The following is a 22,046-nucleotide window of genomic DNA, read 5'->3' as shown; positions in this document are numbered from 1 at the left end:
ACAAACTGGCAAGAGACAGGTGGAGCTGAAGCTTGTTTTTCTTGTCTTCTTTATGAGATGAAAATTGAATAATGTTCGTAAGATATATCTGTAATAACGTTGGATATCATAAAAGGAAGCTCACGTTTATCCAGAAGGAGGAGGAGCCGCATACCGACCGGGTCCCAGTGACCTCGACGCTGTCGAAGATGTCGAAGCCAGGGACACGCTGCTATTATTACTATTGTGGTGATGAGTCACTGACGACAGCGACGATGTCGTCGGTACAGGCGGCATCGCAGGACTTGAATGCGCCGATACCGGAGCTGATGCCAATACCAACCCAGAAGTCATCGTTGAGATGGTAAGTCCAGTGCCTGACCGACTCCTTTCCCGCTCATAGTATGGTGGTCTCGGTGCAGCATGGGCATGAGCGATACTACCGCTCTCTTGGCGATGTAGCAGATGCTGCTCATCCCGACTCTGTGCACGGGTCCTTGCACGACTCGAAGGTGATAGGCTACCATAACTCGTGGCGCCGTATCCCTCTGCCAGAGGAGACGATCCATGCTGCTGCTGCTGCTGCTGCTGCGTATATCCATATCCGCCCTGATTTGATGCAGCTCTGGAAAGTGGTCCAAGCGCGGGTGAGTGATGCGGCGAAGAGGTTTTTGAAGAATTACTCCGCTCTTTTGAGGGTGTGCCGTTGTGATGATCCCTAAGGATCGAGGGCGAGGATCCTTCTCGTGGGAGCTTGCGGTCTTTGGATTTTGGTGTGGGTGTCGGTGCATTTGAATCGTATGTTTCGACCGACCCGAAAGAGCCCTGTCTGCTCCTTGGAGAGAGCGCAGGCGAGGACATCTGTGGCGGTTGAAAATAACCCGCAGTGTTGTTGCCTCCGTACTCGTATCCGGGATGGGGGCTGTGCGCCCCGTGCTGCTGCTGGTGCTGTTGACGTGAGTGTGGATGGGATGCTAAGTGCTGCTTATGTTGCTGTTGATGATACAGATGATTGTCATAAAGTACGTGTCCGTGAGAATCAACCTGAGGCGAGTGACCAGGTCGTGGGGATCGTTTGCGGGCATAGTGTTCGTCCTCCGGACGCAGTCCTGGGTTCAGCATCTCCAGTGAGCTTGAGCTGCCGTGGGACGGCAACCCTCTTCCGTGGTATAGTCGATCGCCGCTCGATGTCGACCTTGCTGACGATGTCGAGGTGAACGATGTGTTGGCCGGGAGAGGATGTCTCGACGCTGAAGGTGCACGAGCAGGCGAGTTGGAGCGGGAGCCTCCTGAAGGGGTCGACTGTCCAGAATGATAACCGATCCGCTGGGGAGGATCAAGAAGATCCATCAAGGAGCCCTCTGGAGGTGGTGGCGGTGGCCTCTGGGGCGCTGTTCCTGATTGCTGCATGGGCCGCGGTGGCGGAGGTTGCGCGTATGGCCTTTCTTCGTTCTCGTTGATGGTGCCGTGAACGGGTGCGCCCTTCCGTCCAGACGATGCAAATCCCTGTAGATGACTGGGATTCACTTCCTGACTCTTGTACTTCCTCTGCTTGTCCGTAAAAGAATCTCTTTTCTTATCCTTCTTGCCATCCTTGCTGTCGCTGTCCTTCGATGATGAAGAATCATGATCCCGGTGCTTTCCAGTGAACAAACCCATGAACTTTTCAATAGCCTGGCTGCCGCCTGCGCTGTGTGAACTGGATAAGCCATAGGGCCGATCCTTCATTCCAGCGCCCGAGAGATCTCCAGGATTACTCTTCGCTCTCAGAATAGGCATGCCAGGGTTAGTGGGACGCCGAGCTGCCGTTGTGTTGTACGCCGCTGCTTGAGCCTGGAGACTTTGCCCCGAGCCAGAAACTCGTTTTTGTCCTAGATTAGGTCTATTTGAGACAATCTGAGGAGAGGAATAGCTGTCACGCTGTCGCAATGGGGGTGCATGTGCGACTGTTGGCCCTGATGGAGTCCTCGTGGGCCCTCCCCTTCCTGACAAGTTGCTCGTATTCTGGGTGCTGCGATCACCTCTTGGAAGGATTGGCGGCAACGACGAGGATGCTGTAGGCGACATTGACGTTGTCGACTTAAACGGCATAGGATTATCCGTACCAATCGGTGCTGGAAACTGAATCTCGATCGTTTGATAAAAGACGGATGGTTCCCGATGGGGTCCTTCCGCTTTGAGTTGCTTTCGACGAGTAAAATATGAAGGAAACTCCCGGCTGGTGTCGTCGGATCCTATCACTGGCGATGCAACCGCTTTGCGGATCATTGAGCTCCGTGGCGTCAATTGCTGTGACTTTTCCTCGGCAGTCTGTGTGTTTTCAGGGATGTCAGATAGATCTATGACAAGCATTGATCATCAAACGCGTTTAGTACCTCGCCGTGGTTCTTATCTGATTGCAACAATAACGATAAGGTTTACGATCCGAATGGTACCTTGCTCCTGCTCAACGCCCTCCAGTCCTGTTCCATTGAAGATTTTAGATCCCGTCTTCGAGTTCCTGTTGGACCGTCGCCTTGGAATGAGAGATGATGAAAATAGACCGGAGGGGTTACTGTGGTGACTGCTGGTACTGGAATTGGTCGATTTGCTCCTCTGCGGACGATTACCCGGTAGGGTCGAATGTGGGATAATAGGTTTGTGAAGCGAAAGCTGTCGTCTGACGCCAGAGTTCAGGATGTGCACAGCATCGTCCGCTTCAAAGCTGATACCACGGTCAGCCGAACTATGGATTCGCTCATGATCCGATGCGCTCACATAGCCGAGGTTCATATTGGTTTGCGTCGGTAACTGATTCTGAGGAGGGTGGTTCATGAGTCCAAAATTAGCCATCTCCTCATCTTCTTCGTCGATATTCGGGGTAGGCATCGTGAAGCTGCTCTGGTAGTCGATAAGAAACTTAAGCACTGCAGCTGAAGTCATATATTCCCCAGGTGACATGGCGTGGTTGGGATGCGAGATCACGCCAGGTTGAAAAACAGAAGCAAGGTTTTTTGAATCCATCAAGTTTTCCTCGCTGTGGTGAGCGAACAGCGCCAGTAGATCTAGGAGATACATAAGTAGACAAGAGTGTGGTGGTGGTAGTTTGCTGATCAATTCCTGGTAGGCCGCAATCTTTTCCTCGTCGTTTGTCAAGTTCCCTATAGATTAGATGAATACATGAGTTCCCTGTTGTTGGACCGAAACAATAGCCAGATAGATATTCTTATCGCAAGAAAGACGACACATACGATGAACATCACGAAACTTTTCATAAAACTCGAGAGGAATGACTGGGTCCGGCAAGTGGTTGAGATACCTCCGAAGGACATTGGAGGCATCGTGGATTGTGTAGCCCGTCCAGTCCAGTTGGCTTCCGTATTTTGGTGGGGTATCAAAGATGAGCTGCAGCTCTGCGACACGCTTAGCAGAGCCACTGACGCGAAAAATGCCTTTTGTTTTCGTGGCTATGACGGTATATAAAAAAAGCGCGTTCGTGGTTAACGCGTGATCTTCAGGATCGACGGATAATGTATGCACGTCCTTATGGAAGTCTATAGCTAGGGAGACTCACCTTGCTCTTTTAAAAGCCATCCGCATTTTGAGACAATGGTTGGAATATAGCCTTGGCACCGCCTTTGACCATTGACTGTGTAGTGGACCGGGACGCCTGCGTATACGATCGAGTCGACAAGGTCGATATGAAAGAGGCCTAAAAGCACCAAAGGGTGGACCAAATTAGTGGAGTTAGACGCAAGGAAGACGGGATAGGACTGGGACTTGGGAGAGGACAGATGAAGATCGATCGATCGATCGCTTCTGTAGGCAAGGCACAGTAACAGCAGGTTGTTCATTGTGCTGTTTGTTGCGATAGTATGGTCCATGCTATTGTCGTTTGGTATTGTTGGCGTTCAACCACCCCCAGGGGCAACTAAGGGTCCCAAGCACTCCTTTTCCTGAACTTCCCTTTTTTTTTCTAGTCAGCGCCCTGCCCCTCCCTCCACTCCCCCTGCTATTTGGTGTCCACCGAGCTTTCCATATCTACGTTCCACTCGGGGTCCACTGATGTGCTATTCCCTCGGACGTCTGTAGTGTTGCTACTGCTCCTTGAATCCAGGGATCTTTGTTGCTTATTTTAAAGTAGTCTGAGACAAACGTGGGCAGTCCGAACGCGGTGCAGCCCAGTCCCTATGTACTGTGTATATTTCCTGGTAATCGAGTTCAAGTGTCCCTCGTCCCCTCAGGGCTGGGTACATACAGTATGCTGTCTATGGCAGTGCAGCACATTTGTATCCACAACTGTGCTCTGGGCGCATACAGCCACCAATTCACGCTCCAGGGCGCGGGAGAGAGCAGTGCCACCAGTTCACTGCCTCTTGGCAAAGGAAATAAATAGCAATAATAAAATGCCCACTGCACACACTAGTTTCAATCTGCCCAGACTGTGTCAAATAGGTCTTGGCTCCAGCCGCAGTCCATCTGTCCTGTGTTACTTAAGCGCGTCCTGTGTTCAGTGTCTTGTCAGAGAAATGTCAAAGGTGGCGAGGGATGTTGATGCTTACCTCTCACAGCCTTGGTCCCTGTTATGTTCTTCCACCATTTCTTGAAGGACACCTTTTGTTGAGCCATGGCCCTGTCCGACAGAAATCAAGTCGAGAGAGAACCCGCGAGAGGCGCTGTTGTTTTTACTGTTGATGTTGTTGTTGTTGTTGTTGTTGTTGTTGTTGTTGTTGTTGTTGTTGTTGTTGTTGTTGTTGTTGTTGTTGTTGTTGTTGTTGTTGTTGTTGTTGTTGTTGCTGTTGCTGTTGTTGCGAATGTAGTTGATGACACAGGGCAGGCAAGGTTGAGCAAAGGGCGAGAATGGGACGGTGCAGCAGAAGAGAGACAGAGACAGAGACAGGGACAGGGATAGAGACAGAGACAGGGACAGAGCAAAGCGAGGTGGATGGGATGATGTGGTGGTGGTTCGGATTCCTGGTGATAAATAACAGACAACGGAAAGCGACAGTGGCCATAGGGTGATGGGAAGAGCGAGAGGAAGGAAGACAAGGGATGGGAATGTGTTGTAGCTGCAGTTGTTGGGATTGGTGATGTCGTTAAGAGGAGAATGGAGATTGCGACTGGGGAGCGCTAGTGTTATGAAGTTGCCTGTGTATGGATTTGGTTATGAGGACATGAGGTATGGCGAATGAAATAATGAAATATGGTGAAATATGAAGTATGAAATATGATGCAGTTAGTAGCGTAACAGTAGCAGCAGCAGCAGCAGCAGCAGCGATAGCAATAAGTAGTGGTGGTGTGGTGTTGGCCGTGTGAATGGCGGACGGACAAGGGAAAGGGAAGAGAAGGAAAAAGAGAAAAGGGTAAAAGGGCACACTACCCATCATAGGGGGAAAAAAAAAAGAGATTTAAGAAAAACACGAAAAAATGAAATAAAAACGCGCCAATTGATGGTCAATGGTCCATGGTCCATGGTCAATTGTCCACTGTCCACTGTCAGTTTGTCCCTTGGGCAGCTGTCGGCTCAACAAAACCCCCAATAATGCAATTTGTCTCCCCCCTCCCCTTCCACCTGTTTCCCACTCGTTCGTTTCATCCGTTCGTTCGCTCATATCGCCCTCCATTCCATTTCCCCCTCGTCCTCACCCGCATCCCCACGACCACTCCCTCCCACTCGGACAACCACCCTTCTCTTTCAGCCCCAAAGGAACCGCAGACTATCTCTCCTTCATTCGTTCATCACCACCTCAATCCCCTCCAACCCATCTCCCCAAGGCTGCAACACCATCCTTTTGCTCTCATCACCCTAAATCTCAAAATGCTCTCGTTCTCTTTTTCGCAACGTTCTTATTGCATTTTACTTGTTTTGGTTGCCCACTTCTTGGAACAACCCCCATAACTCTAAACAAGCAACAACAGCATCCAGATGCTCCCCGATCGGCTTCTATGCGCCATCTCTTGTTGTGGTATGGAACTTTCACTTTCTTTCTTTTTTTTTGCTCCGACCCGAGATCTGAACGTCATACAGATCCTTATCGTGGAGCCACCTCGACACCTCGACAATCAAGGCACAGGCTGCTGCAGACATATTCCCGAAACTGTTTCTGCCGGGATACCAGGTCAAAGGCCCAGGTGTGAATAACTCTTGACAGATCACTTCATAACCACGTTCAACGCTGCAAACGTCCTGGTTCTCCCCCATTTGTCTCACGTGTCCTTTCAGCTCTTCAATACATTCCTTTTCCTGGCGTCTGCTCCTCGCAGTACGACCTCAATCTTGTTGAATACTTTGACTCGGTACTAGAACGACGCAGTTCGTTTCCAGATGAGAACAATTGTAGATCAAATCTGTTAAACGTTTGCTTCGCCTTCACCGCTGTCGAAATGATGTCATGGGGCGGAGAGAGTCTCTTAGTTACTTCTAATGGCCTCAATTGCCTGCAATTCATATATGACATAGTGGCTAATTAAAGGATCGCGCAATGATGATGTGACATCAGTCAATTTTCGAAAAAAAAACACAACGTATGCACACACACAGACACAGGAGCATTCGAGAGAGCATGGAAGGTGTTCATTTGTATTGCTAAGCGCTGAAGCAACAGATGAAGTATCTACAGGGGAGCACCTTATCAGGCAACAATGGAGAATTTGCAGTCTTGCAGCTTTAGATCTTGGCGAGCAAGGTCTTAAGCTCACCCGACTTTTCCAACGCGTAGAGATTATCGCAGCCTCCAATGTGCTTCTGGTTGATAAAAATGTTGGGGACGGTACGCTGGCCGGTCAGCTCCTGGAGGTAGGCTTGAATGGCAGCACCATTGTCAGCGTTGTCGAGCTCAATGATATAAGCCTTGACACCGTGCTTCTCAAGCAAGGCCTTGGCCTTAGTGCAGTAGGGGCAGTGGGTCTTGGAGAAAACAACAACGGCGTTGTTGGCTAGTTCAGCATGCAGACGGCGTAAAAAAAATTATATGTAAGTGGTAAGTGGAGGCTCAATAGCATGTGTGAGTATGATACTATGAGCGAGCGGGCGTGGACATATCTCTCTGGGTCGCTTACCGATGATATTGTCGACTTCGGTCTTGAGATTGGCAGCCATTTCGGGAGAGAGTGATGAGGATGATTGACCCATTGGAATGAAAGAAGAAAAAGGTTTTTATATGTGTGCCCTTGGAGGAAAAAAAAAGAATTCAGAAGAAGGGTCTGACTAATCAATTCCGGGATCTCATCGAAAAACCTCGCCAGTCTATACCCGCAGATCACATTTTTTCGCGATCCCCTTTTTACATACGTCGCGTTTCTTATCCACGGCACACACCCACGGACATCCCCTCTTTTACTTTGCCACGCTCGATCTGCTGGAACACACCAGCGGGTGTTGTTTCCCGAATAGAGCATGCATGTCCTCCAATGCGTGGCTTTGTTTCAAATCTGTTGCTGGGGGTATGTCAAGTGCGGAAGCCAAATCATTTCGTTCCCTTTCTCCCACGTTCACAACCGACCTTCTTCTTCCCCACCCCCATCCCCTTTTTTTCTATTCCCAGCCATGTTCTCAAGATCGACCATCGCTGCCTCTCCACTCTTCCAACTTCTCTCCCACCAGAGCCAGGGGCTCGTCCGTGCGCAATGGGCTGTCAGACCCATATCCACTTCCGCTTCACATCTCACCCCTGTCACACTTGCCTTTTCTGAAGTCCCAAGGCCATCTCCCCAGCAACAGGCACGCTCCCAGCCCATCGTCATCCTCCATGGTCTCTTTGGATCGAAACAGAACTGGAAGGCTCTCTCTAAGGCCATGGCCTCCCGTCTCAATACCGAAGTCTATGCACTGGTAATCTTATTACACACAGCTTTGTCACACCATAAAAAGGCAACAATGAGGAGCACTACTATTCCTCCACGACGACGGCAACCATGGCGCCATGGTAGCAGTAGTAGCAGCAGTAGTAGCAACAACTACAACACCCGCAACAGCAGTAATAGATCATCATGGCCGGCGACATTCCTACAACACATGATCAAGTCGAGTGCTTCGACAAATGAATTCAATCCGATCTGTATACACCCTCCCCGCTTTTTGTGCCGGAATGGCCCTTCAAATCGTGAACTATATCAATTGATCCGAGTAGCAGCAGATCGGCTTCATACCCGGTATCTCAATGCATGCAATTGGCCATTAACACATTTTTTTCTTCTGCTTAAACAACAATCTAACCTAATATCCGCCTTAGGATCTTCGCAATCATGGAGAAAGTGGTCACTCGAGCGAGCACGACTATGCGAACATGGCCAACGATGTCACTCACTTTTTGAAGGAACGGAATCTGGAAAAGCCCATCGTTATTGGACATTCAATGTAAGAACGGCAACAACAGTTACGCGCGGCTCTGGTTTATCCCACAGGAATAAATGAATCAGAAACATAGGACGGAGCACAGGAGATTTTTTTTTTTTTTTTTTTTGGTGGCAACAGCGCAGTCCAGATCAGAAAGTCAATAGGATCAGAGCAAGGAGGAAGCACGACACAGAATGCGCTGGACAGCCCTTCTCGATTATCTTCCTTGCAACAATGGCGAATTAGGGACAAATGTTTGTGCTATACTCAAAAACTAATCGCCTCATCCACTCTTTAACTGCAATGACACAATAGGGGCGGCAGGGTGGCAATGAACATGGCATTGAGGCATGTAGATCTGGACCGCCTTATCATCGTCGATATTGCTCCTGTCCAGGTAACGCTGTCGTCCGAGTTTGCCAAATATGTCGAGGTCATGAAGGAGATCCAAAAAGCAAATGTCAAGAAGCAGAGCGAGGCCGATGCCATCATGAAGAACTATGTCTCTGTAAGTAGCAATCATTGCCTTCGCACTTTTATTTTATTTTTTACACTGACTCTTTTTCATTCATCCTCTGTCGATATAGGATTTGGGAGTGCGCCAATTCTTACTTACCAATCTGAAGAGGAATGCCGCAGGGGATGGATACAGTTTCCGCATCCCGATCGAGACCCTGGGCAAGTCACTCGAGACGCTGGGACATATTGATTTCAAGCCTGGACAGGACCGATATGAGGGCAAGACGTTGGTTATCAAGGGCACCAAATCCAAGTACATTCAGAAGAAGGATGAGGATCTCATCAGAACATTCTTCCCAAACTCGAGGATCGCGGAACTGGAAACAGGGCATTGGGGTAGGTGGCATACCGTGACAGAGTGATTTTGCGGGAACGATGCATGAAAGGAAAAAAAAATAGCTGGAAAATAGCATGCAACCATCTCATTCCCTCTCTTTTTTTTTGGACATGTTTATTGACACTACAATAGTCCATGCCGAGAAGCCAGAAGAGTTTTTGAAGCTGGTCACAGAGTTTGCAGTAGAAAAGTGAACAATCAAATTCACAGATAGACCATAGACAATAGAGCAATAGCGCATTCTTGTAGTTTGACTCAATGCCTGATGACGATATCAATAATGTCCGTGTTTTGCCAGCATGCACCTAGCCCAATCGATCGAAGCTAGCGTTCGCTTTTTTTTTTTCCTTACTTCGTGCGTGTTTGTTTTTGTCCGTTGTGCCTGCATGCTGCACGACGACGCAACCTTGCTCTCGTGCTTAAACTCTTTAGTCAAAGCTGTGTTCAAAATTTTCCTTTGGAGCATTGGCAATTTTTCTTTCGTTCCTGTCCCATGCATGGATGGGGTGAGCATTTGAGCATCGTGGACGAAAGCATGGCCCAAGTCCTGGAACGGGCTGAAGCCATGTGCTACATCACGATTCCATTTTTTTTTGGATGCCGCTTTGATATACTCTACTATATTTGTGTATGCAGAGTTATTCGATAAGCATCGTATACTCAATGCATTCTTTCGCTCGTAAGCAAGCTTTTTTCTGAGGCATGGTGCCATGTTAACTAGGATAAAATATTAAAAAAAAAAAAAAAATGATTGTCGACCTGAACTTTCCGTGGAGGAAAACAAATATTTCTTCCGTTGGCCGGGTTAGTTGAGATGGGCGCCTATCAATTGCAAGATCACAAGAGGTTTGAAGCACTTTAGTGATGAAGTGTCACCTTCCCATTCTTCAGGCGGGTGACGAAGCATGTCCAGACCCCTTACTTTCTTACTTTCTATTGCCTCAGGGACAGTGACTAGAAAGGAAGCCTATGGAGGGCGGAGGAAAAACATTTTCTGAATCTCGACAAATGAACGGCCAACCAGGTACCATTTATCTTTTATATGACTAAAAGATTTCTTTTGCCGCGCTTTTTTTCCCTTCTGGATCTGGATACTGAGTGCAAAGTGGCCGATGAGACCGGGTGGATTCCTGGCAAATGGATCGAGTACCACGCATCACGACCTAATGTCTTTTAACTGAGTTAAGGTCGACTATTCAAAAACAATCGCGGATCGGTTTTATTGTTGACGGTCTCGACCCACGATGGTGTGGTATAGGACGGCAAGCCGTTTGCCACTCTCCGTGATGCCATTAACCATATTCCATCGCTGAATGGATGTATGTACTTGTTTGCGGATATATGTTTTTGTTGTATACACATACTTCCTACCGCCTGATCAATCATAAAACTTTTTTTTTGGCCAGTGGTAACTATAAGCGTTTCCACGGTAGCATCGTGGCATGGGTACATGGTCCTCAGATTGGAATGATGACGCCTGTTCACATCGATTATTCTTTCACATCAGGTACATGATGCTGGCCACGTTGTGTGCCACAGTGGTGTGGTACCACCCCAATAACTATTTCTTTGCACTACCATGACAAGCAATTTTCAGTAAATAATCACCACTGCCACCACTATCGCCATCCTGTGGTGTTTGTTACACTTTGTTACACGCTGGATGTTGCTCCTTTTGCGGAGTTACTCTGCAGATTATCCAATGCAAGTGCAATCCTAGCTTTCGCTGTTGGTTTTTTTTTTTTTCCCTTTTGTTGAATTCCATGCTGCAGCGTTGTCGTTTCTTTTGTTGTTGTTATTATTGTTGTTGTTTTTCCCGCCATTTTTATTTGTGTTTCTTTATGTGTATGCTGTTGCCGATGTCATGCCATTCGGCACGTTGCTATTTGGTCATTTGAACCAGCTAGGCGTCAAGGAGGGGAGGAGGGGGAGGGGCTATCGTGCCCTCGAGTCATTTTCTACGCCCTCTCTATCAATATATGTCCACAGCGCCAGTTTTGTAATGTTTTTATTATTATGTTTTCTCCGCAAATTGCGGCAAAGAAACAAAGAGTGAGAAAAGAGACACCGGCGATATCAAGGACCATGCGCACTACAACACCTGACTTTGCATTGTGGATGTGTTTCGTGTGTGTATGTCCCAATGTGTGGACGTATGAAATGAAGTCGTTTATCAATGGATATGTCAATGAATGAATGAATGAATGAATGAGTGGGCGAAGGTGGTTGTGTTCGCAAACACACTGATTCAATAGGTGCCATGCCATTGACATACGTGTTCATCTATATGCAATCAATTGCACTCATACCAAAGAAGATGGCACGCATATCCACTTTACACTTATAAAGAAGGCGCATGATTGACAGTTTCTCTCTCTCTCGCTTACTCTTTCACACACACGCACGCACACACGCGCAGATATACGCGCACACCAAAAGGAATCTGATTCCGAACTGGGATTCATTCAACTCATTCCATTCGACTGTTCATTCTGATCCTGCACGTTCCTTTCCGCTTGAAGTCCGTTTTATTGTTGTTGTTGTTGTCGTTGTTGTTGTTGTTTGTCGCATTTGTTGTTGTTGTATTGAGTAAGAGTTTGTATATGCACATATAGCCTAGGAAATATTACCACGGTACTTTTGTATTGTTTACAGGCTGATTCAATTGCTATACTGGCTGTACTCTCCCTAAAAACCTCCCATGCATGTGCAACCCCTTCTACCTTTTTTCCCGCCAAATTTCTTATTCTTTTTTTTTTATTCACTCTCTTCGTCTCTCTCCCTTTCTCTTTCTCTCTTTCTCTCTTTCTCTCTCTCGCTCTCGCTCTGCGAATCGTATCTTTTTCATTTCCCAGCATCCAGTCAGAAAAAGAGAAAAAAGAAAAAAGAAAAAAAAAAGAGACGATACGAAGGTATACCGCCGCCATACCCAATTCAGCTCTCCCTATTGATTCACTCCACTCCCTCACTGCGTTTTCTTCATCCCAAAACACCACCGGGCTGTCCTTTCTGTTTCCTATCCCTCCTCCCCTAAACACACACCCAACCACGGCCCATCCTCCTCTCGACCACCACCTCCTCCTCCTCCTCCTCCTCCTCCTCATCATCATTATCATCATCACCCAGCATCACCGGCCTCTTGTGATTCGCTGTCGGTCTGTCGGTCTGTCTTCTACGCTGTTAGTCTTGATCGGCCGTTTCCATCCCTCATCGACACATCTCACATCTCTCTCGCTCTTTCTTCTCTTTTTTTCTTCCTCTCTTTCCTCCTCTCCTTCTCTTCTTCCTCCCGCTCTCTTGCTCCTTCCGCTCCTCTTCTCGCTCGCCTTCTTCCCTCTCGCCCTCCGCCCTCTTTTCTTTTCCGCCGCACCTCGTTTGATACTTCCCTCCTCCGCTCTGCGGACCCCTCTACTCGCCCACTGACTGACATCTTCATTTCTTCATTGACTGGCCGACCGACTGGTTGACTAATCTCTACATTCCACCCTCCTTCCTTATTTCCTTATTTTCTTCTCCCTTTCCTTTCCTTCTTTCTTTCTTTCTCCACTTCCCTGTCTCTCCCTCCGCCGTTATCGGTCTGCGTCGCCCCTCCCTCGCCTCATCTTCTTGGCCACATCCTCCCCGTCCTCTGACCCCACTCTGAAGAACCCACACCCCGTCTTCAGCAGGCCCGCCAAGCGATCGACTCGAAAGCGACCCCCATCCATGGAGGACACCCCATTCATCCACCCTGGCTCTGCTCCAGGTCGCCACCGCCCCCCCTCCGACACAGCCTCCGCCTCCGCCTCCTCCTCCACTCTCACTTCCTCGTCCCATCTAGCGTCTTCTTCCTCTACACAACCGCACCCTCACCCTCACCCTCGCCCTCTCTCACATCCTCACCCTCCCCCCGATCTCCATTCCAGTCCCTATCCTGGTCCTAATCCCGATCCACATTCCCAACCACGGGCCGCAAAACCGCACCCTCTTCATCACCAGATCCTCACAGCCACCACAGCCTCGTCTCTTACCGCCTCATCGATTTTATCCGCTTCCTCTTCCTCGTCCTCATCCTCCTCCCCATCCTCGCTGCAGCACCTGTCTCCAGTCTCGCACTCCACATCCCTCTCCAGCCCTTCGCTCGTCTCGCCAGTAACCCAGCTCTCCCCTCTCTCCACCACAGCTGGCGCACGACCCGAGGCAGGACCACCATCCTCATTCTCCTCCAGAATATCGACCTCGCCCACCCCCACCTCCACCTGGCCCAACCATAACCTTGGGCACGAGCACCTTAAAATCACAAATAATCCCAACAGCAGCCCAATCCAAGCTCAGGAGGTCGAGGAGATGGACTCGGACGAGCCTGTACAAGACAATAACGATCATGACGAGGATAGGGGTCGTCCATATCATCGAAACCACCGTCGTGATCTTTCCAGCCCATCCCTTTCCTTGTCCATGGACGAAGAAGACAGCTGCCACCAAAACACCGGTAACCGGACCGCCAAGACTCTCACGCGTCGTGGTGCTTCCTCCGCTGCTTCTGGGGCCCAGAAACGAACAGCCGGTGCCGACTCTCATTCCGACTCGGATTCGCAGTTCGATTCTGCCATGACATCTCATCCCAACTCTGATTCGGAATCGGATCCCGATCTGGAGTCTGGACCTCAGTCGCCTCGACAAGCCAAGAAAACATCCGCACCTGTCCCATCCAAGGACCTTCAAAGATTGGGTGTGCGCTCTGCATATCGCCAAGGTCATGACGGTGATTTTCAATCGCGGTCCGTGGACACGGCCCATGGTCACGACCACCGGTATAGGGACCATGATCCGACCATGGATATTGACGAAGGTCTGGACGGATTAACAATGTTGGCTGTAGCTGCGCGACAAATGCCCCGCCGTGAAATTGTTCCTCGGAGTGGTATCTCTATCCATGAAGACTCAAATGCCAGCGAAAGTGAAGGGTAAGTTCATGATCTTAGTACATTACCTGGGTGCCATTTTGCTTTTATTTTTTTTCTCTCTCTTTCTCTTCCTCTCTCTCAGTTTTCCCTATCGATTTGTTTTTTTTCCCAGTTCCCCTTCGGATCCAATTTAAGTCAGAGTAGGATACCCTTCCCATGCTCCCTGTCCCTGTCTTCCCATTTGCGCACCCTGTCTGTACCATCCACCCATTTTTTACTTTATGTTTTTTATTTGCTGTTCCCAATTCCGTGAGATCAACGTGGAGGGGAGCAGGAATTATTGCTTGAGCTGGGATTGATGCGGACCAAAAAAGAAAATGGTCCTGCGGAGGAAACAAAAAGAAAGGAAACGATCCTTTATACCATGCATCCTGGGGTGGTATGTAAGCGTTGGTAAAAAAGAGCTGCTTGAGGTTATGGCCTTTTGTGTTGTTGTTGTTTTTTACTGTATTTTATTTTTGACATATTTGCAACACGACTAGTAACCATGCATCACAATGCATGAGGGAATATGGACAACCATAGCGTCTCAGCGGTGGCACAGTGTATGGCTATGGGGAAACATTCTAAGAGAGCTCAGAGAAGGAAAAAGGGAAATGTATGTGAGAGATATGAGACCATAGCAACCAAAGCAGCTGCGGCTGTCCAGTCCTTGGTTGGCTGGTTCATCCGCGTGTATGTGCTGCTGCATGAATAGGAAGCATGAGAGATGGGAAAGACAGAGAATGCATGCATGCACCATGGCAACCCCCTGGGGAGGGCAGGCGATTCGACTGGGTCTTCACTGCGAACTGCAAACTGCGAGCTGCAAACCGCATGATGATGAAGTGATTGGTGGGAGCCATGGGCCTATCCCAGGTCCTGTCTGAGTCAGCGCATTCTTTCCGTTTGTCACTGTCTTTCTCTCATTTTACTCGCGCTCTATCGTCGCTATCTCTCGCGGCCTTGCTCAGCATAGACGCATGAACGCACTTCTTCTCCTTGTGGCTCTATTTCTCCCAGCTCTTCCTTGCTTGCTTCCTCGCTCTTCTTTTGCATTTCTTTCGTGGTTGCGGTCTTAATTTATTCATATCTTTTCTTCTTTTTTTCTTTCCGCTCTTTCTTTCTTTTTTTTTTGTCCGTGTACTCCATTCCAACATTTCGTATTCCGTGATGCTCATGTTTCTGTTTAGGAGCTTGGCACTGGAGGGCATCGACAATGCCCGTCAGTGGCCCTCCATGTCCGACACAGCTCGGTCAAGTAAACCCAAACAAGGTTTCAGTGCTGAGTACAACCATTTGGAGAGAAAACCGATGTCGACTCGAGATGATCAGCTTCAGAGATCGTACAGAGGGATGCCTTCAGGAACAGGGTTATCAATGACATCCGCACCCATAAGCATGCCTATGCCACGTGCAAGTCGGGTCAGGGACTCCATTACAAAGGACTCGGTGCCTCGCAAATGGATCTGTAGGCAGGTTCTCGTCAAGACACTTGGGGGTGAGATGATGACACCTCTTTGGTTTACAGGTACGACTATATGCTTTTTTCTTTTCTTTTTTATTATTTTTTATTATTATTATTTTTTTGGTGGCTCTCTATGGACGACAAGTGCCCGGAAACGACGTGTGGGGTCCAGCGTGTTGTTGTCTGGGGGATAAATGGAATTGGTTTCACCCATGCATACGGTATCCTGATGCATTGGAGTGTTTTGTCATTATAGCATTTCATCATTGGGTGTTTCCAGGGTGCGGTGTATTCAAGAAGGAGGCATGGTCATCTTTCTTCTCTCTTTTTCTCTTTCTCTCTTTCTCTCTTTCTACCTTTCTTTTTTTTCTCGAACTAATCATAACCATGGTGAACGAAGAAGATTAGAAAGAAAACAATGGGAAGCATAACCCCCATCGCCCACGGTTTGATCCAATCGTTCCAGCCCACCGGGGTTTTTTTCTTTTTTTTCTTCCTATACAAACAAACAAATGTGACAGCAAAAGAGAGGACGATGAGTGCCCCTGTCCTGCATGGTGCATTGGGGGTATGACAAGCACATACAAAGAAGGGGGGGGGGAAACAGGGGAGTACTCTTACAGTGCTACAGACAGACGGGGGCTACAATTTTATCGTCCTGTTTTTATATTTTTTTTCTTGTAGGTTGCACCATGCGGTGTTTTTGTTGTTATTTTTGTGTTCAGCTTCCGTTTATTTTTTTTTGGCGGGAAGATATCTATGGCGATTCAATAGAACATGAAATTAAATATGCAGGAAGAAGGTGGGGGAAGGAGAGCGGGAAAAAAAAAGAATACGTTCGCGCTGTAGCCCCGTGCAGCCGCAGGACGCGTGGAATACATTTCACAAGAAAAAGAAAAAATAATATGAGCCCTTATACTAACTAACCCAATGTTTCTTATTCCGCTCATTTCCCCGACAAATCCTCACTCATTCTGCTTCATATCGCCAATCGCCACCGCCATCGACACTGCTGACAAGTAGAGGAGGAAATGCACCTGAACGAACCCGTCGTACTCGCTGAGATGGACACCGACAGGATGGATCATGATCTCATGCGTCCACACTCGTACCCGGGCTATTACCCCCATAACAATCATCACCAGCACCATCATCACCACCATCACCACCATCTTATGGCCGAAGATCCGCTGCAGGCCCATACTGCGCGTCAGAAGCGAAAGATGAAACTAAAGGACATGGCCCTGCGAGAGTCTCGGGACCCGCAGGACCTGATGGAATCGCCTGAGCCCATGGACAACAAGCGACGCCATATCGAATCACACTCGAAAGAATTCAAGGGCAAACATCCTGTCAAGGATTATGCCCCCGGAGACAAGCGACTCAAGGTTAACAGGGATAGTGGCGACCCCATGAACGCACGCAGGGAAAAGAAGAACAGCATGCGCAAGGTCCCCCGCGAACGCTCCGAGTCCCATATTTCGACAACTCGAGATTCGACTCCAACTACTCCTGTCGATGGAACCATGTCCGATCACGGCACGCCTCCTCCACGTCAACGTCGCCCAATCGAGGGTAACAGCAACAACAGCAACAATATGCCTGGCGCCTCGCCTTCGAGTGGAAATCGTCCACGTCCATTTGTCTGTAATATTGAGGACTGCGGCAAGCGGTTTGTGGATGCCCTTCAACTCGAACGACACATCGACCGACATAGACCCAAGGAACTGGAGTGTGATCTGGATATGTGCGGCAAGCTGTTCTCCGATATCATGCTGTTGCGTCGACACCAGTCCATGGTACATAAGAGGCGATCCGAGAAATGGGAAAGTCCACCTGGTACAACACGACAGCGTTCGGGTCGTTCAAGAAGACGGGAACCCCGGATCGTGGCCTCGGGCGATGTCATTGACCCTGCTGTGTTGGAGCGTCAGCCAAGGGGTTCTCAAGAAGTCGACCACTCTGCTGATGACTATGGCGAAGAAGACTCTGGTCGAGATGACGATGATGCTACACCTACCGCAACGCTTTCTATCAAAAAAGAAAAGGAGCTGAAGCCATCCCTGGTCAAGACACCCAAGGAACCCAAGGAATTCAAGGGACCCAGGACTTTCAAGCAACCCAAGATCAAGTCTCCCAAGGAACACCAGCCGCCCCAAGGCTATATTCCCAAGAAGCTGGCGCCCAAAGCCGGTGATGACGGTACTGGAGCAGGTGACATGGATGTAGACGCATCGGAAGTGACCAGGTTGTCGCCGCAAAGGGCCCAAGGCCCCTCTGAGGACGCCCAGTCCAAGGCCTCAGCATCAGCCGGTTCTCGTCCCAGACCCTTCCACTGCACTTATGATGACTGCAAAAAGGTGTTCATCGATGCCATCCAGCTGGAGCGCCATCTCGAGCGACACGGGCCCAAGGAGCTTGAGTGCGGTATTGACGGCTGTCGCAAGCGGTTCTCGGCCCAGATGCTGCTTCGACGCCACCAATCGATGGTCCACAAGCGCCGAAGCCCAGCGGTGCCAATCTCGTCTAAAACAGGAGCGAATTATCACAAGGCTGCGGCTGCGGCTGTTGCATCCGGTCCCCTTGATCCATCTAGGCGATCGACGCCTGCACCCCCTGCTCTTGCATCGACTCTTCATTCCCATCCTACTCAAGAGGAAGAACGGGCTTCGACATCTACTTCCGCATCCCCATATGGCGAATCAAGGCAGGCCCAAACATCTTTTTTATCAGAGACAGAGAACCGTTACGAACTGGACGAGGATTAGCTCTTGGAGGCTACATCATGCCATAGGTGGATCGATATTTTTATGTTAATACTTTTTTTTTTTTTTTTGCATTTTTTCCCCTTCCGCACTTGTCTATTTGCTTACCCTCATCCGTGTATCTAAAACCTTTGCTTTGCTCATTTTCGTATAATTTTTTTAGCGTTTGTCTGTACCACTGTTGCCTGTCGTTTTTTATTCTTCGCTTTTTTTTTTTTACTGTCTGTACCATCTCCTGTTCTGTCGATTGTTAGCTTCGTTGTTTCATTTTCCAGTTCGTTATTCAGGGGATGCCCTTTTTCTTTCACACATCTCTTAATCGTCTCGGTAATCGTTTACTTCGTAATAGTCTTTTCTTCTTCTTTTTTAATGAAGTCCGTTCAATGGTTACGATCGCCTAAACGCTCATGGAAAAAAATGTATATACAGGTCTCGCTGACTTTAGTTAAGTGGTCTCCATGTGCTTGTAAAAAGCTATCAATGTTCTCAAGAAACAAAAGAAAAAAATCTCTAGCAATAACACTGCCCGCCGTAAAAGCTAACACGTTTTTTGGTTATTGTCGAATCAAGATTGCTCCGCCGCTCCTGTTACTGTGCCTGTTGGACAAATGCGGACGCGTACGAGACACTCGAGTCTGAGGCATTTCGAGCGCCGCTGGACTGGGCGTAATGGACGAACCGGGTTCGGTACTTGTTACCGTTGTTGGTCGCATCAGCTTCAAGGGCGGCCATGAGGACGCCGATGGGATGTCGTCCACAGATGGTGTTCCTTGTCTTTTTGAGGTACTTGCAAAAGTTGGCATGGTTCTGCTGTTCGATCTTATCCATGCCTTCGCGATCGAGTGTGCGGATCGAATCCGAGACCTTGGGGAGTCAGGCGTGTATTTTTGGCTGCCGCCGGCATGGGCCAGGGATTCGGTTACGACGCCTTTGTTGTCGACGTAGTATGTGTAGTCGAACCGTTGACCCCTATGACCGTGCCCCATAGACACCAAAAATAAAAAAGAATGGTAAATAAAGCGTGATTATTTTTTTTTTTTTTTTTTTTTTGGGGATGCGCAATCGATAACGATAGGAAGTTGATGAAGTTGTACGCTTTACCAATGACAAAAGTCGCTCGAGACAATAAAGAGATTCTGAGGGTCATCGAGATAGGGTGCCAAAAGTTTTCCGTACTGCCGTTCTGTGGTCTCTGTCAATGCCCCGACCAAGATCGGCACGATTTGAACCTTGTCCATGTGGTGCTCAAAAACCTTATAGACATAGGGTAGATGCATCTCTATGCTGTGTTCATCCTCATCGGTCTCCTGGGACATGTATCCAAATTGGCCTGTCTTCTCCAATGCCTTGTTCACTACTCGCACAACGTAGCGGCAAAAAAAAAAAAAAAAAAAAAAAAAAAAAAGCAAAAATGTAAATGAGTGATTAAGATTAAAATGCGGATACACACACTAACATTGGCGTTTCCTCCTTTGTCCTCCTGCTTGCTTTTTTTTTACCTTCATGGTCGATAATGAGATCACCGAGCGGAGTGCTGTATTTGGGGCACTTTGAGATGGCACATCCGGACAGGTAGACATGATGGGAAGGACCGAGGATAAACACGCGCTTGCTATTATCACCCGCCCATCACGCCGTGAGGATCACAGCCAAGAAAATACATCAATCATTAGCTTTCACGAACCTTGAGAACCAAGAACTTCCACCTCCCCCTTTTTTCCCCCTCTTGCACGAATATGGTCCAGACAAAGATGGAGCTTACAAAAATTCGGGTTGGATGCACTTGTAGGCATATCCTGCAGCCGGTCCACTATACGAGTATCCAGCATGTCTAATTTTTTTTTTTTTTTTTTTTTTGAATGGTGAGATTTAGAAATTTGCGGAACAGGTTCTGGATGAGCGTGGGACTACATGATTTCCTGGACAAAATAAAACAATATAAAATAAAAGAGACAGTGTTGCATTCTTACGGCGCAATGATAGCACGCAACCCATTGATTGGGACCGGATCCCCATCTGAAGTGGCGGCGCCTACAGCGGTCAACCACCCTGTCAATTGCCGATCCAGATCCTGCTCTAATTACCAAATAATCAAATAATAGAAGTATGGGCATGTTTTCAGCTTTTTTTTTTTTTTTTTTTTTTTTTCAGCGCAACAGCATCGACTAATTAATGCGAAGACAGGGGCCAGCAACGGAAAGTACGGCCTAAGAATGGTGGCGAGTTGCCGGATAGGATGTGGACAAAAATGGCTGGACTGCTCGCTTACTGTTGGACGAGTACCAGGAGCCGGCGTGGGTTGCGTCGCGAACACTCATTCTTTTTTTTTTCTTTCCGGCAAGACCTAGCGTTAGATATTCTCGAGTCGAGTTTTCAAAGAGGGGTCGGGGGTGTGGGGTTGGGATGAGAGGGAGGCAAGGGAATGAGGACGGGAGAGAAGAAAGGGAGCTCTGCGCGGGCGTCACTTCAATTAAACCCCCTGCACGCCTCTACGCGTGACTTCTAGAACAAGTCCAGCTTCGCCCTGTGGTCAGTTCGCCTGTATCTGCCTGCCTGCCTGCCTGCCTACCATCATTCGATTCTCGTCAAAGACGTTTCCGGATGAATGAATCTCGCTCAAACACATCCCGAGCTGAGGATCGTCGCCCGGATCCTGCAGCAAGCCTCTATCCCACTCGCGACTCATGCTCAGTTTGATCAGCAATGGACTCCCGTGTACCTTGAGCAATCCTTTCAGTGGACTGATCACCTCGCTGGACTGCTACGACAAACGACACCGGAAAGCACAACCAGGAATATTGGGGGAGGTGATGGAGCGATTGATATTATCAGGTCGTTTCTTGAGACGCTGCAAGATGGATACGATGATGATACCGCCGTGATGGGGAATGGGGTTACGCAGGATGAACTGCCTTCAGAGGAAGAGCTTCTGGATCCTTCAGCTGCGTTACGGAAGCGGCTACTCAAGAACCCTGGATTGTCGGACAGCGCATTGATGGCGATACTATTGAATAGAGACTCGCGAACGGGTCTGAATGATGACACATTGGTATTGGTGTGAAACAGAAAGGAATGTTTGGCGACAGTGGCTCATTGGATTTTTGAAGGGAGCCCCCGTTGAGTCGCTGACGACTACCTCGTCTCGTTTATGCGCGTGTAGACAATTGTGAGCAACAATGCGATGGACGATCTAATTGCAGGCGTGCGGTCGCATTTTCTGCAGCTTGGAAAAATAGTACCTATACTGAACCATGGTAAGGACTAAAAATGAGGCGACAACGAGGACACAGAGGAACAGGGGACTGTCTCCTGCAGGGCCGCTGACTTTTCTCCCCAATTCGGTCCCCTTCTTTTTATTCTTTTGGAACAGATAACATTATGAAAAATGTATCGGCGGAGAGTATCGATCGAAAGGCGAAAGCACGTCTGATTTTCCGCAAGCTGTCCGATCGATCCAACCCATTGACGGTCGATACAGCCATGCGTAACCTACGCGCATATCTGGACTCATCGCCAAATGAGGCTCAGGTAAGGTCAGGGTTTGTTTTTGATAAACAGTGAGTCCGCTGAGGTGCAGAGTTCTGATAATGGAGGGAAATCACATTGCGTTCTCACCGCACCTTATAGGAAGTCATTCGATATCTGTCAGAGATGGCTACAGCGGCAATAGAAGATCCGCCTTCTTTGCAGGATAGGGCGCCTGTTGACTGGCGGGCCTTTGCAAAGGGGCTGTCGCGGC

General features: G+C 48.6%; 10 protein-coding genes across 10 annotated transcripts; 5 read left to right on the top strand and 5 right to left on the bottom strand.

The window, feature by feature from the left end:
• Positions 1–41: 41 nt before the first annotated feature.
• Positions 42–2,466, bottom strand: BC939DRAFT_215484 (uncharacterized protein). The gene has a single exon (XM_051550738.1). The coding sequence runs from the start codon at positions 2,329–2,331 to the stop codon at positions 127–129; it is 2,205 nt and encodes a 734-aa protein (XP_051410529.1). The 5' UTR covers positions 2,332–2,466; the 3' UTR covers positions 42–126.
• Positions 2,467–2,841: 375 nt separating this feature from the next.
• BC939DRAFT_390212 (Rho GTPase activation protein) lies at positions 2,842–3,668 on the bottom strand (the record flags this gene model as incomplete). Its single annotated transcript, XM_051551904.1, has 3 exons — positions 2,842–3,119; positions 3,210–3,425; positions 3,533–3,668. Coding segments are annotated over 3 exons (630 nt in total), but the record flags the coding sequence as incomplete, so codon positions are not given.
• A 2,957-nt stretch (positions 3,669–6,625) lies between these two features.
• On the bottom strand, positions 6,626–7,057 carry BC939DRAFT_504710 (thioredoxin-like protein; the record flags this gene model as incomplete). The annotated part of the gene is made up of 2 exons (XM_051560561.1): positions 6,626–6,894; positions 7,018–7,057. 2 exons carry the CDS (start codon positions 7,055–7,057, stop codon positions 6,626–6,628), a joined length of 309 nt encoding a protein of 102 aa, XP_051410527.1.
• Positions 7,058–7,504: 447 nt separating this feature from the next.
• BC939DRAFT_478617 (Alpha/Beta hydrolase protein) lies at positions 7,505–9,343 on the top strand (the record flags this gene model as incomplete). Its single annotated transcript, XM_051558779.1, has 5 exons — positions 7,505–7,789; positions 8,190–8,314; positions 8,609–8,801; positions 8,881–9,148; positions 9,282–9,343. The coding sequence occupies 5 exons, from the start codon at positions 7,505–7,507 to the stop codon at positions 9,341–9,343; spliced, it is 933 nt and encodes a 310-aa protein (XP_051410526.1).
• A 2,160-nt stretch (positions 9,344–11,503) lies between these two features.
• Positions 11,504–12,561, bottom strand: BC939DRAFT_215250 (uncharacterized protein). Its single transcript, XM_051550735.1, has one exon. The coding sequence runs from the start codon at positions 12,266–12,268 to the stop codon at positions 11,678–11,680; it is 591 nt and encodes a 196-aa protein (XP_051410525.1). The 5' UTR covers positions 12,269–12,561; the 3' UTR covers positions 11,504–11,677.
• A 293-nt stretch (positions 12,562–12,854) lies between these two features.
• On the top strand, positions 12,855–14,099 carry BC939DRAFT_478616 (uncharacterized protein; the record flags this gene model as incomplete). The annotated part of the gene is made up of 1 exon (XM_051558778.1): positions 12,855–14,099. The coding sequence occupies one exon, from the start codon at positions 12,855–12,857 to the stop codon at positions 14,097–14,099; it is 1,245 nt and encodes a 414-aa protein (XP_051410524.1).
• Positions 14,100–15,544: 1,445 nt separating this feature from the next.
• On the top strand, positions 15,545–15,902 carry BC939DRAFT_456762 (uncharacterized protein). The gene has a single exon (XM_051556377.1). The coding sequence runs from the start codon at positions 15,616–15,618 to the stop codon at positions 15,796–15,798; it is 183 nt and encodes a 60-aa protein (XP_051410523.1). The 5' UTR covers positions 15,545–15,615; the 3' UTR covers positions 15,799–15,902.
• Positions 15,903–16,164: 262 nt separating this feature from the next.
• On the top strand, positions 16,165–18,396 carry BC939DRAFT_215330 (uncharacterized protein). The gene has a single exon (XM_051550737.1). It carries the CDS (start codon positions 16,574–16,576, stop codon positions 18,308–18,310), a length of 1,737 nt encoding a protein of 578 aa, XP_051410522.1. The 5' UTR covers positions 16,165–16,573; the 3' UTR covers positions 18,311–18,396.
• A 499-nt stretch (positions 18,397–18,895) lies between these two features.
• Positions 18,896–20,625, bottom strand: BC939DRAFT_399064 (uncharacterized protein; the record flags this gene model as incomplete). Its single annotated transcript, XM_051552455.1, has 7 exons — positions 18,896–19,171; positions 19,231–19,276; positions 19,409–19,664; positions 19,807–19,919; positions 20,070–20,138; positions 20,278–20,383; positions 20,577–20,625. 7 exons carry the CDS (start codon positions 20,623–20,625, stop codon positions 18,896–18,898), a joined length of 915 nt encoding a protein of 304 aa, XP_051410521.1.
• A 153-nt stretch (positions 20,626–20,778) lies between these two features.
• BC939DRAFT_215295 (uncharacterized protein) lies at positions 20,779–21,973 on the top strand. Its single transcript, XM_051550736.1, has 3 exons — positions 20,779–21,362; positions 21,468–21,561; positions 21,678–21,973. The coding sequence occupies exons 1-3, from the start codon at positions 20,913–20,915 to the stop codon at positions 21,866–21,868; spliced, it is 735 nt and encodes a 244-aa protein (XP_051410520.1). The 5' UTR covers positions 20,779–20,912; the 3' UTR covers positions 21,869–21,973.
• The last annotated feature ends 73 nt before the right edge of the window (positions 21,974–22,046 follow it).

This window comes from Gamsiella multidivaricata, assembly GCF_025024155.1.
Source record: "Gamsiella multidivaricata strain RSA 2152 chromosome Unknown BC939scaffold_48, whole genome shotgun sequence".
NCBI classification, from domain to species: domain Eukaryota; kingdom Fungi; phylum Mortierellomycota; class Mortierellomycetes; order Mortierellales; family Mortierellaceae; genus Gamsiella; species Gamsiella multidivaricata.
The sequence above is the reverse complement of the archived record's forward strand: the minus strand, read 5'-3'. Positions and strand labels throughout refer to the sequence as shown.